Below are 19,695 nucleotides of genomic sequence, written 5' to 3'. Positions count from 1 at the left end.
AATTTTCTCAAATGGCAGGAGACATTTAAAATTTTGCATATCAGAAAGATAAAATCTTTTTGGGATTTTAATGGGCATTTTTTTTTCGTTCCTGCAGAAGGTGTAAAAATAAACTAAGTTTGGATACAACTTTGAGATGCTCCCTCTCAGGTAACAACTGGTTTGTATTGTATTGATTGTCCTTGATTGGCATAGACAATAGACAGGGAATAGATATTTACACATCTATAGATGAGTTAAAGGTAGTAACTGAGTGGACAGTATCAAATGCAATTCAGGTGTTTGTTTATTTTTACACCTTCTGCAGGAAGGAAAAAAATGCCCATCAAAATCCAAAAACGATTACATCTTTCTGAAACACAAAATGCATTTAACTTTTATATATCTAGTGGATGCCAGGCCTTAAAACTTTTTAAACTGTACAGGTAAGTCTGTACACAGAGTAGTTTTTGGGGTGAAAATACGGCCATATTTGTCCATTTGTTATGATGAACCTTAAAAAGTGTCTCACTGAGGTCGAGAATGGAGATGAATATTAAAAATACCTTCAATACTATTGGTAAGCGCTGCATTAACGTTAACAGCCTTTGTACCCAACTTTCTTGTTTGCTCTTCAATTATGGCATTTAAAGGGCTGATAATAATGCATTTTGTGTTGTTCATTTTTGCCAGCATTTCGAAAATCAATGACTTTCCATATCCAGTGGGTAGCATGATCAATGCATCACTTTTCATTGCACCTTGAATACTTTGCAATTGCAAAGGTTTCAAGAACGTTAAATTCACTTTTCGTGTAGAGTTGATTTTAGATAATGCTATTTTATGTGTCAAGACATTCTTTAGTTTTTCTTTAAAATCTTTCACAGTATCGTCTGCTGCCATATTGTTTATTGTTGTTAGTTACAAATGCATGCCGGGAGAAAACACCGGCTTTCCTATTTTGATGACGTCAAAATTTTTAAAATTAGAACAACCTCGATTTCAAATAAAAAGATGGCGTTGAACCCTACCTGTCTTGATATATGAAATATGTAATATGCACATTTATCTAGACAGGAGAACCAGTCTAGGGAAATGACGCCTTCCGGTAAGACGTCTTTGTTCAGCAAAGCTTAAATAAAACCCAATATAAACGTTGAATAAAAGATATGAACACATGGTCTTATTTATAGGACTATAACGAGGCGGTACAGAAACTCTTTCCAAAAGTTCCAAGTGGTGAAGTTGAAATCATCACTTCCAAAGTTTTTACGAACGCAATCTCGAGTTGGTTGACAATTATGGAGTATCTGTTTTACAGTGGATGATGGATGTGTTCCAGATGTTGTTACCACAATCCCGTCCTCTTTTTTCTCGAATATGATCTACGATTAAGGCTTGTTAAACCCCGACGCACTTTCGCGCCTGTCTCAAGTGAGGAATCTATGGCCTTTTTCTTCAAGTTCTTTTTTTTTATTATTTTGGTTCATTTATATGTTTTGGAGTTAAATGTGACGTCCGTTTTCGCTGAACTAGTATACCCTATTGTTTAGGGGCAAGCTGAAGCCCGCCCCCGGGGCGAGATTTTCTCGCTCTGTTGAAGACTTATTGGTGGCCTTGGGCTGTTTTTGCTCTATGGTTGGAATGTTGTCTCTTTGACACATTCCCCGTTTCATTCTCAATTTTATTATCACCGGGTTTGTACTTACATTATCAACTCGACGGGTGACACACGTTGAGCAGGATCTGCTTACCCTTCTGGAGCACCTAATATCAACCACGGTTTTTGGTGGGGTTTGTGTTGCTCAGTCTAGTTTTCCATGTTGTTTTTATATACTGGTATGTGTGTTTTGGTCGTTTTTCGATTTTTGCCATTGCATTATCAGTTTATTTTCGACTTATGAGTTTGAATGTCTGTTTTTTTTGTATCTTTCGCCTCTCTTTTATACTAAACAAAACATTTTTTATTCATATTATGATTTTCTATGGTGCATTTAAATCCCTTGTATATGTTTAATTTACCAGTGTATCGAATATGACCTTTGATCTTACACAAAATCTTTAAATTCCTAATTTTTAAATTATTTCCCAAACTGTACTTCGTAACCTTATCTATCATGATGAACTGTTATGATAGCTTTGTGTACACTAAATATCAATTGTCTATGGTGGACAAATACAATACAACACATTACTTATTATGAATGCTTAATGCGATTCCACAATTGTTTTAAACAAAATATATTCTGCATATTTATTCAACTATCGAGATATCGTTTGTAAAGTACTTAACATTGAAATGGGATATTATAACAAACTATGTGATTTTGGTAAGTTCTTTTGAATTGTTATGCACTTCCATTTTATTGTATTGTCATAAAAATCATATCAAGATTATTTACATAATAAATATAAACAAAAAACAAATCACGGGGAAAACATATCGTTAGAAAGTATAAAACATAACTAAATCTTTTCATATATAATACTATAAATAAATTACTGTACTCCTGTACTCACATCTAATGTATGCTTAATAAAGGACCCTGAGATTTCTACTTCTTTGGAGGTTGATGGGCGAACTATATATATATATATATATATATATATATATATATAGTCTAAATTGAAAACAACGTTCAAACCTATGATTGCGTTGGATAAAAACCGCAATTTTTATACGTGTGCATGCAAAACAAATTTCTTGGTAGAGGGGTCTAAATACAGCACAAACAACAATTTCCAAAAGACCAAAAAAAGCTGAAAAAGTCTATTTTAACAAAACGCATTTGACTAACAGGTCGAACAACTGATGTTCTTAAACCCTGCTGACTGCCATTGGCGATTGCCAAATAAATTGATCACCAGATCTAACAAAATGGATCTTAATATTAATTAAATACCAAACAGAAAACAATAAACTTGTGGAAAAGATGGTATACCACAAACATGAGGTGCAAAAATTTGTACACCATATCCGGATTTCGACAATAAATGTCTCTTCAGTGATGTTAGGGATCGAAACGGTATTCGGAAGGCCATATGATTTACCTCAATTTAGGATAGACTCTTGAATTTTAAAGAGTCGAAATAGGATGAACGGATCATATAAACCCGAAGGAAAATATAATACAAGCCCAAACGAAAAAATATAAAAAGTCTAAATTGAAAACAACTTTCAAACCTATGATTGCGTTGGTTAAAAACCCCAATTTTTATACGTGTGCATGCAAAACAAATTTCTTGGTAGAGGGGTCTAAATACAGCACAAACAACAATTTCCAAAAGACCAAAAAAAAGCTGAAAAAGTCTATTTTAACAAAACGCATTTGACTAACAGGTCGAACAACTGATGTTCTTAAACCCTGCTGACTGCCATTGGCGATTGCCAAATAAATTGATCACCAGATCTAACAAAATTATATATATATATATAAATTCAAATCTGGTATAATTCAAGATGTTTCCAAATAAGTCACCTCTGAAAAAAATAGATAGTTTAGTTCAATGTAAAATGATAAGAGTTTCCATTCAATTACAGGACAAACATGGTCGTTTTCCTCCAGGAATTTTTTGGATGCCTACGAAAAACTCCATTTAATAGTAGTCGCTTAACCTTGAAACTAAAAGGTAGAGACAAATCGAAAAATCCTGCATTAGGATTACAAGACAAAATTGTTTTTTATCGAGTGATCTACTTTGTTATAGTATAAATTACTCTCTAAAATTATATAATTGGAAAAAACTAGTATCGGTTAAAACACGAGTTTGTACTTCGATTGTATGACTGAACGTTCAATTTATTTATCAGCATGCCTCAGTCAATGACGATTATAGACGGGTCCTCACAATTCTGATAATCTAAATCAATTACATTTGGCAATATCTTATTTGAACTCATTGAGTTTGTCTCTGTCACTGTACTTGAATCCAAGTTAGTCCCTCCTAGTGCAGCGGTTGCTTCATTCATTAGGTAACCGATTTGTTCCAAAATGCACTTAACATCGTCTTCATGCGCGATTTCGCGAACTTTAACCTTTTCTCCTTCGTGTTCAAATTTAAATACGGCCTCCTGCAATTGAATATAAATAAATCTATGTCCATCAGTGACAACAGCAAATAATGGACATTTTTTGCTAAAGGCATCACCAATGTCATCGACTCGTAACAAATTCGTCTGCAAAATTAGCAATTGCAGCAAAGCCTGCGCAACGGCGCTGTCGTTCAAACTTTTGATGCTTTTTGTTTCCACACACCCAATTAATTTATCATCTTTAGCTATGCAATAATCAAATCTGCAGTTCGGGAGAAAATTGCAATTTATGTTTTTGTCTACCTCAATGTTTAAGCCTAGCGACGAGCACAGTGGAATAAGTAACGCGTCTAGTACAAGCCTACTTCCGCATTCTGTTACCGTGATAGACCTTAAATGTGAAAGAATTTCTGTATCATTATTTTGCTTGCTTTTATATGTTTGCACAGCCTTAAATACTTGAAGTTTTCGAATTAATTCTAATTGAATATTTTCTGACACATTTTCAGCACCTACGGCAAAATCTGTCGACATTTCAATTTTTCGAACTGTCTCATCAAAATCAAAGTATTCCGCAATATTTGATACAGTCCATTTACTGCATGATTTATCAATGTCAGATTTTTTGGACTTTGGAATATTTTCATTTCGATCTCGTAAACGATTAATTTCAAAATTTGCCTCAATATGAGAAATATCGTCTGCTGACACCTGTAGTGTGACAGGCCCATTGTCTTCTTTGTCTTCTTCCTTCCATTTTTCGTTTTCTCCCTGCACCAATATCACTGTATCTGTTACTGGTGTTATTAGAGCTTCCGAAAAGTCTGTTGGCTTTTCGATTTTCCGGACTGTTTCCCTGTATGAATTATCAATATCAGATTTTATTGATGTTGAATTTGTAACACGATCTATTTTCCGATTAATTTCAAAATTTTCCACATGACTAGGTATACTGCCTTCAGACATTGCTGTTGTGCCAGGTGCGTTATTGTCTACTTCAGCTGCTTCCTTTTCTTTTTCGTATTTTTCCTGTACCTCTTTTAAACTTCCGGTTGTTTGTTCTGTTTGGCTTTTTATCGTTTTATCTGCGAATAATTCCTTTCCAAACTTGATTTTTTTACTGGGACTCAAATCTATATCATTTGGAATATCATACCGAGGTCGTGACTTCCAGTGATATCCGAACTTTTCCGAAGGAATTGTTTCTAAAATACTTGAACTCATTTCTTCGTCAGACGAATCACAAACTATTGGTTTAGTTGTTTCGAAGCTAAGCTGACGGCGGGCAGATTCAATACCAGAAATATTAATTAGTTCTGTATATTTAGATCTTTCTTTTGGCCATGTGTTTGCCCGTGACATGCCTATCTGACTTCCGTCATAAAAAGACATATTTTGTGGTTTGGTTTGAGGTTCTTCAACATTTAAATGTTTATAAGTTTCCATTGTATCTTTACTTCCACTTATCTCAATATATCCGCCTTTCCTCTTCAACAGCTTGTTTGCAAATTCATTTGCCAGACATTTTGTATTAATTTTAGAATTTATACATACATTATTTGATTGAACATTTTGCACTCTTTTGATACTCGATAGAAAATGTTTCCACTTCTTTTCGTTTTCAATAGTACGTTGCTTCTGTTGCTTATTCATTTTCATCAAATGTTTTCTACCTAAATAAAAAAAAACATGAAACCATTAAAAGATTCTCACCTAATTAAAAAGAATTATTACGGTGCTTATTGTTATTGATTTGTGGGTTAAATAACTAATTGTATAATTGATATAGAATTTGTTGCCTACCGTCTAGTGGATAATATTACAAGTTTATCGAGATCGAGAACATGTGATTGTTTTATACACGCTGAGTCGGATTTTTAACACGCTTGTAGATCCGATATCCAGAGAGTTTTCTCGTTCGGATTATTTTACATTTATAATTTCGGAGTCTTTCATAGCTTGTTATGCAGTATGTGTTTCGCTAATTATTAAAGGCAGTATGTTGGCCTATAGTTCTTAACACGTACTTTGTCTTTGGTGAAGGGTTGTCTCATGAGCAATCATTCCACATCATCTTACTTTTACAATATGTTGGCTCTACATTGTGCTTATTTTCTATTTCAAACTAAGTCCAAATAAAGATGATGTCTTTCGGATGATATCTTTTAACTTTTTTTGAATTTTGTTTCCAAATAAAAAGCAAAAAATAGCCTCATAACTAATTATGTAATTTATTTACAAATTTGATGTAGAGCTTGACATATGCTATAGACGACTGTATTTTGTTGAAGAGCGGAGTTTGCCCTCTAGATGTTGTTATTGTTATTTGTGTCATTGGGTTGCTGTCTCAATGACGTATACTCTCCTTTAATTCACAATACTTGACACTATTTTAATTTTAATGTATATATCACACGGTAAAATAATCTGGACAGCTAGTTCTTATGCTCTTTTTACTGACGCAGTCAGTAATAATATCGGTTTGTGACCTATTTTTAAAGAACGCTTAACTATGGCAACGGCATGCATGATGTCATAAATCTTCACTCTGATTGGACAAAATTGTGGAATTGAACAAAAACCAACAAAAAAAGAGATATATGCTACAATAAAAGGAAAACATTACGGACATAAATTCAAACTTAACAAGCATTCTGATAGTATTGCATGGCAATACATAATCCCCTACCGGGTAAAAATTCATTATACTGGAACAAAATGCTAACTTGTTCTATAACTTGTCATGGTGTAAACAAAAAGAAAATATCATGTCAATATCTTCAAGCATGACTAAAAACAGTGTGGAAAACTGATTATATGAGTGAATTTTTTCAAGTCCAAGGACCAGAACTCTGCACAAAATTATCAGACCGAAACAAAAATTTGAACTTGATCTGTAACTTGTCATGATAAAACTATATACCAATTGACAATCAATATCTTCAAGCATGATGAAAAAAAGTGTGGAAAACCTATAACACTCTAAAATTAGATATGATTAATAGTTCTCTAAAATTAAATATGATGTAATACAATGTATATCTATTTTCAAATTACAATCAAATAAAATTAATAGTTCCAAATATTTTTTCTTTCATTTGTCACAAACTAATATAGATTTTTAACTTATCCATAAAATGTCAACAACTTTTATCTACACAATGTAATGAAATGAAATATATACCTTAATAAAAATAGATTATTATCTAATTAAAAGATTTCACTTAATAAAAATATATATATATATATATATATATATATATACATGTAGCATTCAGAAAATTAGTTTATACAAAATAACATATATAGTTATGGAGTTTTTTTATGGACCATAACTCTGGACTAATTCATCAGAGCGGAACAAAATTCGAACTTAATCTTTAACTTGTCATGATAAAACTATATACCAAATATCAAATCAATATCTTCAAGAACGAAGAAAAAAAGTGTGGAAAACTGAGTTGCCGGACTGACGGATGGACAGACGGACAGACGGACAGAGTGCAAACCTAAAGTCTCCTTCGACTTCGTCGGTAGGGGACTAAAAATAAATTCAGGTAAAGAAGGTGTCATTATCACAACTGTCAATCTGTTTGCATTTTTAGGATTACCCTTTAATACATGCGTAGGTAAATATCACTGACAGGTTCATAAGTTCTATCAGGTCAATGATTAGGCTATTAATAGATCGAGTGCTACACATATATCATATCGACTTTAGTCTAAAGCTTTCAAGCGACATAATAATCTCAAAGAGTACAAAATATTATACATAAAATAAAGAATTCCAAAATACATATAGTTAATTACTTGTCAAAAGCTGTATTATTCAGATCATATACCCCTTTGGCGTCCGTCCATCCCCGATTTACACACCGAAATAGGTTGTATCTCTAATTGTTCAAGTTTGCTTGACTAATTTAAGTTAAAATTGACATTTCTTCATGGTTCTAAACTGTTCCTAGTTTGTTATTCATTACAGATTGTAACCTACTAATATCTTATGTTTATGTCTATTTCACAGCTATAGGTACTTTTTTTATCTCTGAAAAATACCTATACATATATATATACATTTAGTTAAGTACCATATGCAATACATGTATATATTTTAATTCTTTCAAGAAAGCGCGTACATACTCAACTTTCAGAGTCGTCACCTTTTTTTGCCGTCAAACTGTGTGCAATGTTTTTTAAATATGATAAAAAAAAATCTGATGAAGATTCATGGTATGTTTTAAACTCTATGCTAACATCTGAATGCGTCAGATATCTTTTTTAAAAGATAGTACTTGTTGATTTTCAGTTTACAGTGTATATATAACCGGAAGACAATATAAATTAGGAACTTTTACAATAATCCAAAAAGTGTTTTGTATGAACATTATCCCAGACATTAATGAGTGTCGTTTCAAATTTGCATTTTCTGTGAACGAGATGTTTGCAGTATGTTTACGCTTTCAGCGTGATACATGTATTATTTTTCGCACGTTTAACTGCCGTCGGATTGCGTTGTAAATAATTGAACTCTATAATCGATCGGGGTATTTGAAATAAAGAAACATTATATTTAAGAATAAAGAAACATTTAACACAAGAAATATTTAATTTAAAACGACACTGATTAATGTCTGTGATAATGTTCATATACAGCACTTTTTGAACTATTGTAAAAGTTCCTATAAACGTCACTTTTCTCCCGGTTACATTTATATGAATGTCAATGGCTGAATATTTTTAAATTTTCCTATTTTTCTACTTTCGGTTTCGGTTTCTGTTTCAAATCATTAATTAAAATGAAATTAAAACTTTCTCAATTGGTTTTAGAAAGAATGCATTGGACGTTCTATCAAACAACTTAGAACACACGAATGCATCACGAATAATAATATACAGTTTGTTATGCACTGATTTGTGTGTGTATATGTATATTATATAAGTATATAATATATAAATTAAGAAAAAACTTACCATAAAAACTGACCGAATAGGTTATCAGTAGGTTTTCCGAACTAACTTTAGAATTATGTGTAATTACGTTATTTATTTATTAACAAGCTAAATGACAGTGAACAACAACACATTTAAATGTCTATTCGAACCTTTTTATCTAATATTGATCACCTATCGTGTAGTTCGAAACAGGTCATACATAAAAGTATTTATATATAGTTTAACTGTGTTGTGTGTTGTGTAATATCGTATTACGTATTTCGTCATACATTTTAGATCTAATCTATTTTACAAGGACGTATTTACTATTTTTTTTATAACAAACTGTAATGTACGTCCTTGTATTTTATAACGTATTTGGGTAGTTTTCAAACAAATGTTCTTATCTGGGGGAAGACTTAATAAGTTTCTCAAATATTTAATTTCAACGTTTTCAATGTTCAATGCCAAAATTTCGTAAAAAACAGAAAATAACAAATAGATAACAAGTAAAAAGAACATACTTAAAAGAACAAACAGGCTATAAAAATGTATTGCCCGGAGGTCATATGTATTAGGAAAAGTATCCGATACATTGCGTTACCAAACGGATGTCAAGCATACAATTTATTCCAACAGGCCAGGAATACACTCAGTTGTGACTATAAAAAAAAAGCCGGTGTAAAATGAGAATGCGACTTTTTTTTAACAGATATATTTCTTTCGAAAACAAATATTTAGATCATGTCTTTGTTTTTTGTTTTGTTTTGTTGTTTTGTTTTTGTTTTTGTTTTGTTTGTTTGTTTGGGTTTATTTTTTTTGCAAGGAAAAAGGGGGGGGGGCGGCCGGGACTTTGTTAATTAACTTATTAGATTATTACTTATTTTTGTTTTGCAATAGCAAGAAGCATATTTGGATTTATATATTGATTGTTGGTTGTTTAGCATCTCAGAGTTTAGCATTCAGAAGAGAATCCATATACATGTATTAATTTTTAATAAATTTATTAGTGTCAAGCTATCCAGCAAATCTCATCCTGCAATTCTCTTTATAAAAAGCTATCCTGCAATTCGTCATCCTACAATTGCGTTTGGAAAACTATTTGAGCAACAAATTTATTTTTCTTTAAAATCATAGTTTTTGACTTTTTTGTTCGAAAACAAGATTAATATAGAAAATAAAAGATTTGTATATCCGATTAACAAAATTTTAACTTTAGTTTTGCAGATTTCTAACTCATATTTACGGTTTTGTAATAAGCATTTGCAATAAAAAAAAATCATTTTGACGATTCAAATAAAGTATTATCTGTTAAGTCCAGGATGTAATTCGTATTTACGCATGTTTAATCAACATTTGCAATTTTTTCAAAACTCATATTAACGACTAAAAATAAAGAATTTTGAAGTAAAATAATTTTTTCATGGCATACCGACTTAAAAACTTCTATTTGAAACTGGGCCACCTACCTTCCAACCTATTCCCTCGGCAGTTCTGTTTGGCTAGGGATTATAGACTCTGCTCTAATAAATAGCTATTGGATAGTACTACAGCGGGAGGGTAAAGAATTTCTGGGGTAAGCATTGTTAAAGGTCAAAAATTTCGCTCGAAATATAGAATTTTGATGTTAATGAAATTTTTCATGGTATACCGACAATACAATTTCTATTTGAAACTGGGTCACGCACTTTCCAACCTATTGCCTCGGCAGTTCTGTATGGCTAGGGATTATAGACTCTGCTCTAATGAATAGCTAATATATAGTACTACATCGGGATAGTAAAGAATTTCTAAGGGGTAAGCCTTCTTAATGGCCGAAAATTTCGTTCGAAACATGGAAAAAAAAAGCCAAATTGTAGAAAATACGCACTGGGGTCACCCACTTTCACACCCATTGCCTAGGCAGTTCTGTATGGCTAGGGATTATAGACTCTGCTCTTATAAATAGCTTTTGGATAGTACTAAATCGGGATAGTAAAGAATTTCTTGGGTAAGCATTCTTAAAGAATTTCTTGGGTAAGCATTCTTAAAAAATTTTGAAGTAAAATAATTTTTTCATGGCATACCGACTTAAAAACTTCTATTTGAAACTGGGCCACCTACCTTCCAACCTATTGCCTCGGCAGTTCTGTATGGCTAGCGATTATAGACTCTGCTCTAATTAATAGCTATTAGATAGTACTACAACGAGAGGGCAAAGTATTTCTTGGGTAAGCATTCCTAGAGGCCGAAACATGGAAATAAAGCCAAACTCGATAAAATACGCATGGAGTATCCACTTTCCGACCCATTGTCTCGGTAGTTTTTTATGACTAGGGATTATAGACGCTGCCCTAATGAATAGTTATTGGATAGTACTAAAATGGGAGGGTAGAGAATTTCTGGGGTAAGCATTTTAAAAGGCCGAAAACTTCGTCCGTAACACGGGGGAAAAAAGTCAAATTTGATAAAATATGCAGTGGGGTCACCCACCTTCCAACCCATTGCCTCGACAGTTCTGCGAGACGAGAGGCTGAGACATAAATCTACATATTTAAGAAATATATATATATATATAACAATTTAAACTACACGACTTATTAAAGAGGAAGAACCGATTTCCCCTCTATTTGTTTCACATTCGGGCCATTTTTCAAAAGTCTCTTAATCTTTACGTTTTTTCACAGCATCCCAGTCTAATGTATGTAAATTTAATAACGCTTTTAACAATATACTCTGGCCTATTTCTAAACAGATCACCAAATTAAAAACTCCAGAAGATAGCCCGGTTTCTTTTTCTGATTATCATTTCATGTGCATGTTGCAAAAACTCTTGTTTTTAATATTTTACCACGTATCAGTCAATTGACAACAAAAATATTTTAAACTAGAAATTTTAAGATAAAGCAATCACAAAATTAAGTGTCATTAAGTGTATTTAAATTTTCAGAAAAATCCTTTTAAAATCAAGAACAGATAATTATATTGAATTTGACAGCACAATTTGTGTTTTTTTTTTTTTTATTTTCAACCAGACTCAAGCTAGCGAACAATAAGATGCATCAAGCTAGCGAACAATAAGCCAGCAAACAATAAGAAAACGCGCCAACATAATCATGCCTAAAAACCGAAGACTTGCAATAACATGAAACGTCCTTTTAAATCTGATGACAATAATTTCCAGTAGGAAGACGAAATGCAATTCCATTTTAACACAGACAAAGTTAATTAGTTATTCGTGTATTTAATACATTTTTTGTTTAAGCCGGGCATCTTATATTCCTTTTAGCTAATCCTTTCTCTTTTTAGTGTTCTTTGATAAAAGATGGGTTTGTTGTCTTTATAATAATAAAACAATTAATAACAATAGTTCATACTAAACTAGTGTAACGATACAATTAAATCTTCTGCCTTATATATGCGTTTGAAAAGAAAAGAAAAAAAAACGACTGATTACGGAACGTCAAGTATTTTTTGTTACTTTTCTGTAGAAATAAAAGCTGATAACCATTATACGCAATTTTCTTCTTTTGTCAAAGAATTAGTTCATTTTTCTCTTCATTCAAAAGTATGTCGTTACACTGGTAATTCATTTATTACATTTCGATAGGAAGAGTGATGAGTGTAAGAGTGACACACAAATAGAACAAGAAACGAATTGACAACAGATTTTAAATAATATACACGACAATTTTTTTTTAATCCAAGACAATGTGAAATCTGGACCCAGCCCCCTCCAAACTATAATCTGTAAAAACTTCCCTACGGCAAAGCTTTTGTCCACACTAGGTACATTTAATAGGCAATTGCCTAAGCTTGCCTGGACCCAAAGACCCAGTTGGTTTGAAATACGGATTTTTTTTAATTGAGGTCCAAAGTTGGGATATGGTGACCCAACCCCCTTCCTTCTTTAATTCATAAAAAAGTCCCTACGGCAAAGTTTTTGTCTACACTAGGTACATTTGATAGGCAATTGCCTAAACTTAAAATTGAAAATGGAAATGGGGAATGTGTCAAAGAGACAACAACCCGACCATAGAGCAGATAACAGCCGGAGGCCACCAATGGTTCTTCAATGCAGCGAGAAACTCCCGCCCCCGGAGGCGTCCTTCAGCTGGCCCCTAAACAAATATGTATACTATTTCAGTGATAATGGATGTCATACTAAACTCCAAATTATACACAGGAAACTAAAATTAAAAATGATACAAGACTAACAAAGGCCAGAGGCCCCTGACTTGGGACAGGCGCAAAAATGCGGCGGGGTTAAACATGTTTTTTGATATCTCAACCCACCCCCTATACCTCTAGCCAATGTAGAAAAAACAAACGCACAACAGTACGCACAGTAATACTCAGTATAAGAGAAGTCCGAGTTCGATGTCAGAATAGGAAACAAAAGAAAATAAACAAAATGACAATAATACATAAATAACAACAGACTACTAGCAGTTACTGACATGCCAGCTGCAGACCTCAATTAAACTGATTGAAAGATTATGTCTTCATCATATGAATATCAGGCACAATCCCTCCTGTTAGGGGTTTAGTATTATACCGTCATAAAAATATATGAGAAGAACATAACCCGTGTCATGCCAACAACTGGTTTTAGAATAAATGTGTTTAATTCCGATGGAAAGACCCGGGTGGGTAAAGTTACGGAATTTTTTTAATTGGGGTCCAAAGTTGGGATATGGTGACCCAACCCCCTTCCTTCTTTAATTCATAAAAAAGTCCCCACGGCAAAGCTTTTGTCCACACTAGATACATTTGATAGGCAATTGCTTAAGCTTGCCTGGACCCAAAGACCCAGGTGAGTAAAGTTACGGAATTTTTTTAACTGAGGTCCAAATCTGGGATATGATGACCCAACCCCCTTCCTTCTTTAATTCACAAAAAAGTCCCTACGGCAAAGCTTTTGTCCACACTAAATACATTTGATAGGCAATTGCCTATCATTTGTTACCAGAGTGGACAAAAGCTTTGCTGTGATTTTTTTTTTCACGAATTAAACTTAGGAGTTATGGTCTACAAACTTTGGACCTAAGTTGTAAAGGTACCGTAACTTTACCCATCTTGGTCTTTGGGTGTGGGCAACCTTAGTCCATGATCAATCTGTTGTACTTAATGTGGGCGAAAAACTTTGCCCGATTGAAATTTGTAGGAGTAGGGTCTCCATACCTAAATTTTGGATCTCATTTATAGGAGTTACGTAACTTTTCCCACCTGGGTCCTTCAGTCGTCCAGGCAACATTATGCAATTGCCTATAATTTGTACTGAGATTGGACAAAAGCTTTGCCGTAGGGACTTTTTTACGAATTAAAGTAGGAGAGGGGTAGGGTTACCACACACAAAATTAGAACCTGGGTTGCGGAAATTACGTAATTCTACCCACCTGGGTCTTTAAGTCCAGGCAACCTTAAGCAGTTGCTTATCATTTACACTTAGAGTGGACAAATGTTTGCCGTAAGGACATTTTTATGAATTAAAGAAGGGAGGGGGTTGGACCACCGTATCTTAACTTTGGACCTCAAATAAAAAAGTTCCATAACTTTACCCACCCGGGTCTTTTAGTCCAAGCAAACACTATCAGTTGTACCTAGTGTGGACAAAAGCTTTGCCTTAGGGACTTTTTGACGAATTAAAGTAGGAAGGGGTTGGGTCACCATACCCCATCTTTTGCCCTCAGTTGAGGAAATTCCGTAACTTTACCCATCTATGTCTTTTAGTCAAGGCAACCTTAGGCAATTGCCTATCATTTGTACCTAGTGTGGACAGAAGCTTTGCCGTAGGGAAATTTTATGAATTAAAGAAGAGAGGTGGTAGGGTCACCTTACCCCAACTTTGGACCTCAATTAAAAAAGCTTCGTAACTTAACCCACTTGGGTCTTTGGGTCCAGGCAACTTTAGACAATTGTCTATCATTTGTTACTAGTGTTGACAGAAGCTTTGCCGTAGGGAATTTTGAATAAATTAAAGAAGGGAGGTGGTATTTGTCACCTTACCTCAACTTTGGACCTCAATTAAAAATGTTCCTTAACTTTACCCACCTAGGTCTTTAGGTCCAGGCAAGCTTAGGTAATTGCCAATCGTTTGTACGTAGTGTGGACAAAAGCTTTGCCGAATGGGATTTTTTATATATTAAAAAAGGGAGGTGGTAGGGTCGGGTCACCCTACCCCAACTTTGTACCTCAATTAAAAAAAGTTCCGTAACTTTTCCCACCTAGGTCTTTTAGTCCAGGCAACTTTAGGTAATTGCCCATCAAGTGTACCTAGTGTGGACAAAAGCTTTGCCGTAGGGACTTTTTTTATAAATTTAAAGTTGGCAGGTGGTAGGGTCACCTTACCCCAACTTTGGACCTCAATTAAAACAATTCCGTAACTTTACCTACCTGGGTCTTTGGGTCAAGGCAACCATGGCCAATTGTCTATCATTTGCACCTAGTTGGGACAAAAGCTTTGCCGTAGGGACTTTTTTATGAATTAAAGCTGGGAGGTGGTAGGGTCACCCTTCCCCATCTTTAAACCTCAATTAAAAAAAAATCCGTAACTTTACCCACCTGGGTCTTTGGGTCCGGGCAACCTTGAGCAATTGTCTACCAATTGTACCTAGTGGGGACAAATGTTTTGCCGTAAGGACATTTTTTATGAATTAAAGAAGGGAGGGGGTTGGGCCACCGTACCTTAACTTTGGACCTTAAATAAAAAAGTTCCGTAACTTTACCCACCCGGGTCTTTTAGTCCAAGCAAACACTATCATGTGTACCTAGTGTGGACAAAAGCTTTGCCGTAGGGACTTTTTTACGAATTAAAGTAGGAGGGGTTGGGTCACCATACCCCATCTTTTGACCTCAGTTGTGAAAATTCCGTAACTTTACCCATCTATGTCTTTTAGTCCAGGCAACCTTAGGCAATTGCCTATCATTTGTACCTAGTGAAGACAGAAGCTTTGCCGTAGGGAATTTTTATGAATTAAAGAAGGGAGGTGGTAGGGTCACCCTATCCCAACTTTGGACCTCAATTAAAAATGCTCCTTAACTTTACTTACCTAGGTCTTTAGGTCCAGGCAAACTTAGGTAATTGCCAATCGTTTGTACCTAGTGTGGACAAAAGCTTTCGGGAACTTTTGATGAATTAAAGAAGGGAGGTGGTAGGGTCGGGTCACCCTACCCCAACTTTGTACCTCAATTAAAAAAATTCAGTAACTTTACCCACCTGGGTCTTTGGGTCAAGGCAACTTTAGGTAATTGCCTATCATTTGTACCTAGTGTGGACAAAAGCTTTGCCGTAGTGACTGTTTATAGATTAAAGTTGGGAGGTGGTTGGGTCGGGTCACCCTACCCCAACTTTGGACCACAATTAAAACATTTTGTAACTTTACCCCACTGGGTCTTTGGGTCCAGGTAACCTTAGACAATTGTCTATCATTTGTACCTAGTAGGGACAAAAGTTCTGCCGTAGGGACTTTTTTATGAATTAAAGTTGGGAGGTGGTAGGGTCACCCTACCCCAACTTTGGACCTCAATTAACAGTGGGGACAAAAGCTTTGCCGGAGGGACTTTTTATGAATTAAAGTTTGGAAGTTGTAGGGTCCCTCTCCCCCAACTTTGGACCTCAATTCCAAAAAAATCCGTAACTTTACCCACCTGGGTCTTTGGGTCCAGGCTACTTTGGTCAATTGTCTATTATTTGTACCTAGTGGGGTCAAAAGCTTTGCCGTAGGGACTTTTTTATGAATTAAAGTTGAGAGGTGGTAGGGTTACCCTACCCCAACTTTGTACCTCAATTAAAAAAATTCCGTAACTTTACTCAATTGGGTCTTTTGGTCCAGGCAACATTGGGCAATTGCCTATCATTTGTACCTAGTGGGGACAAAAGCTTTGCCGTATGGAAGTTTTTACGGATTATAGTTATTTTACATAGGCTTGGATTCAAATAAATTGTCGTTTAGATTAACCAAAATCTTTATGTCAACTCGTTTTTCGTTCTATTTGTGTGTTACTCTTACACTTATCACTATTCTTATTGAAATATAATAAATAAATGACCAGAGCGACTATTTACTTTTGAATAATTAGAAAAAAATGAACTAGCTAGTTCTTTGACGATGGTTATCAGCTTTTAAATCTACAGACAATCTAACAATTTTTTTTATCTTTTCTTTTCAATCGTATATATAAGCTTGAAGATTTAATTGTATCGCTACACTAGTTGAGTGTGGACTGTTGTTATCAATTGTTTCATTATTATAAAGACAACAAACCCATCTCTAATCAGAGAGAAAAGAGAAAGGATTTACTAAAAGGAATTTTAGGCTTTAAAATAAAGTTGTATTAAATACACGAATAACTAATTAACTTTGTCTATGTTAAAATGGAATTGCATTTCATCTTCCTACTGGAAATTATTGTCATCAGATTTATAAGTACGTTTCGTGCTATTGCAAGTCTTCGGTTTTTAGGCATGATCATGTTGGCGCGTTTTCTTATTGTTCGCTGGCTTATTGTTCGCTAGCTTGATGCATCTTATTGTTCTCTGGCTTATTGTTCGCTTGCTTGAGTCTGGTCATTTTACAAGAAAGTAAGGCCCGTGACTTCCTATTTTCAATTGATATTTTAGAAGTATTAGTGAAAAGTAATTCTGCCAATTATTAGTACATCGCCTAATGTTTCCTCAATGACGTAATTAAATTATTTATACAAAAATGAATTAATGTGTATCCGAAAGACAATTTTAATGCTTAGCTTTACTTGGAACACGATTAATAATGTACAAGAAGGACATTGTTAACCAAAAACCAAAATTAGGTTCCAAGTAAAGCTATGCAATAAAATTGTCTTTCGGCTACACATTAATTCATTTTTGTTCATAGCGCACTTCGATGCAAATTTAGACCAAAACATGCAAAATCTGAAATGCTTTCAACAGCAACATGTCAATGAGTGCTGAATAACATTTTGATTTAAGACATATTGAAAATTATTGACAAAAGTATATACCTAAAAATTATAGATATAGACTTTAATTTTAAATATTCAAATTTCAAGACGGATTTGGAACACGGGCTTTGCTGGCTTTAGATTATTATCCTATAAACGAAACACATGCAGGTGAAATTGCCCTTCTTCTTTAAATATACGTATTAAGATGCATGATTTTTTTATTAGTTGTTCTTGGCTTTGAACAAGCTGTCAGTAACTGCGAGTACTCTCATATCTGTACTTGGTGTCTTTTGGTTGTTGGGATGTACAAGTACCCGGCCAGGTCCACTCTGTGTTTTTGTTAGATGTATTTCTATTTGTATCCATCTGATGAGTAAAGCCTTTTTCAACTGTTTTTATAGTTTGTTCTGATGCTGTACTGTCTACACCACTGTCCCAGGTTGGGCGCCCGCTAACTTGTTATGTATGTGCCTGTCCCAAGTCAGGAGCCTGTATTTCATAGGTTGTAGTTTGTTGCTATGTTACATATTTATTTCTCGTTCATTATTATGCACATAAATTAGGCCGTTAGTTTTCTCGTTTAAATGGTTTTACATTTGTCATTTCGTGGCCTTTTATAGCTGACTATGCGGTATGGGCTTTGCTCATTGTTGAAGGCCGTACGGTGACCTGTAGTTGTTTATTTCTGTGTCATTTGGTCTTTTGTGAAGAGTTGTCTCATTGGAAATCTTTTTTATATGTATAACTAACAATAACTACTCGTTAAGCTTAAATTGACGACATTGTTACAACTCCCTAGGTAGTCCTATCGGCATATGTGTGATTTTCATTGCGAAAATTTTCAGTGCATATACAATTTTTTGGTATAGTACTTTTTTAGTTGATTAAACATTCAAGTTATGTTCGGCGCAGAGATCATTACTGTTACGTTCTGTTCCGATCCATACTACGCAACACTACATTCAATATATATATATATCTATGTCTTATTAAGTGCAGTATTGCCAAGCATGTTTGGAATGAGATATGAACTCTGTGCCAGAGATTTATAACGTTAAAGTTAATTACGTCATGTTCATCTATGGAACGCCATAGCTGTCTTATGTGTCTTTTTTATTGCTTTCTATTATACGAAGGTGCTTTTCTATTATACGATGGTGCTTTTCTATTATACGATGGTGGTTTTCTATTATACGGAGGTGCTTTTCTATTATACGATGGTGGTTTTCTATTATACGAAGGTGCTTTTCTATTATACGAAGGTGCTTTTCTATTATACGAAGGTGCTTTTCTATTATACGATGGTGCTTTTCTATTATACGATGTAGCTTTTGTATTATACGTAGGTGCTTTTCTATTATACGATGGTGCTTTTTTATTATAATAAGGTGCTTTTTTATTATGTGATGGTGGTTCCCGTGATTAACCGGAAGTGTGCAGTTTATTTGAAAAAAGGGACGGACCAATTGCTAATGAAATATGAAAAAAAAAAAATTAAATCAAGAAAATCAATTAAGTCTTTAAAAGTTTTTAGGGATTATTGTATTTGAAATAAAGAAAATAATTAGACATAAATGATTTATATAAGTGAATTTATCAATATACCGGAATTCTACCACCTGCTAAACCGGCATTGTTTTAGACGATATATATTGAAAAATGGCGGGATCTACGAGTATGTTGTTAGATTTTGGATATCAGGCTATACTATGGAAATTCAATGTACCATTTCAATTTTCTATAAAGATATTTTACCTCAAATAACATTGATTTGTGTCAAAAACCTGTGTTATGTCAACCTTTAATATTGTGTCCAGGGATTGACC

The 19,695-nt window shown here is 34.1% G+C and overlaps 2 protein-coding genes across 4 annotated transcripts in view; one reads left to right on the top strand and one right to left on the bottom strand.

The window, feature by feature from the left end:
- Positions 1 to 2,196: 2,196 nt before the first annotated feature.
- LOC127723610 (carbohydrate sulfotransferase 15-like) overlaps positions 2,197 to 19,695 on the top strand; it is a 54,042-nt gene continuing 36,543 nt past the window's right edge. For 2 of the 3 annotated variants that reach the window (XM_052230304.1, XM_052230303.1), the window contains exon 1: positions 2,204 to 2,309. The gene's annotated coding sequence lies outside the window, so the exon portion shown is untranslated. Of the gene's footprint in view, positions 2,310 to 19,695 lie in introns of all 3 variants that reach the window. The other variant, XM_052230305.1, reaches the window with a different exon arrangement.
- Positions 3,401 to 9,152, bottom strand: LOC127723608 (uncharacterized). Its single transcript, XM_052230301.1, has 2 exons — positions 8,984 to 9,152; positions 3,401 to 5,685 (listed from the first exon to the last, which is right to left on the bottom strand). Exon 2 carries the CDS (start codon positions 5,669 to 5,671, stop codon positions 3,797 to 3,799), a length of 1,875 nt encoding a protein of 624 aa, XP_052086261.1. The 5' UTR covers positions 5,672 to 5,685; positions 8,984 to 9,152; the 3' UTR covers positions 3,401 to 3,796.

The sequence above is a fragment of the Mytilus californianus genome, unplaced genomic scaffold (assembly GCF_021869535.1).
Source record: "Mytilus californianus isolate M0D057914Y unplaced genomic scaffold, xbMytCali1.0.p SCAF_13, whole genome shotgun sequence".
Taxonomy (NCBI): domain Eukaryota; kingdom Metazoa; phylum Mollusca; class Bivalvia; order Mytilida; family Mytilidae; genus Mytilus; species Mytilus californianus.
The sequence above is the reverse complement of the archived record's forward strand: the minus strand, read 5'-3'. Positions and strand labels throughout refer to the sequence as shown.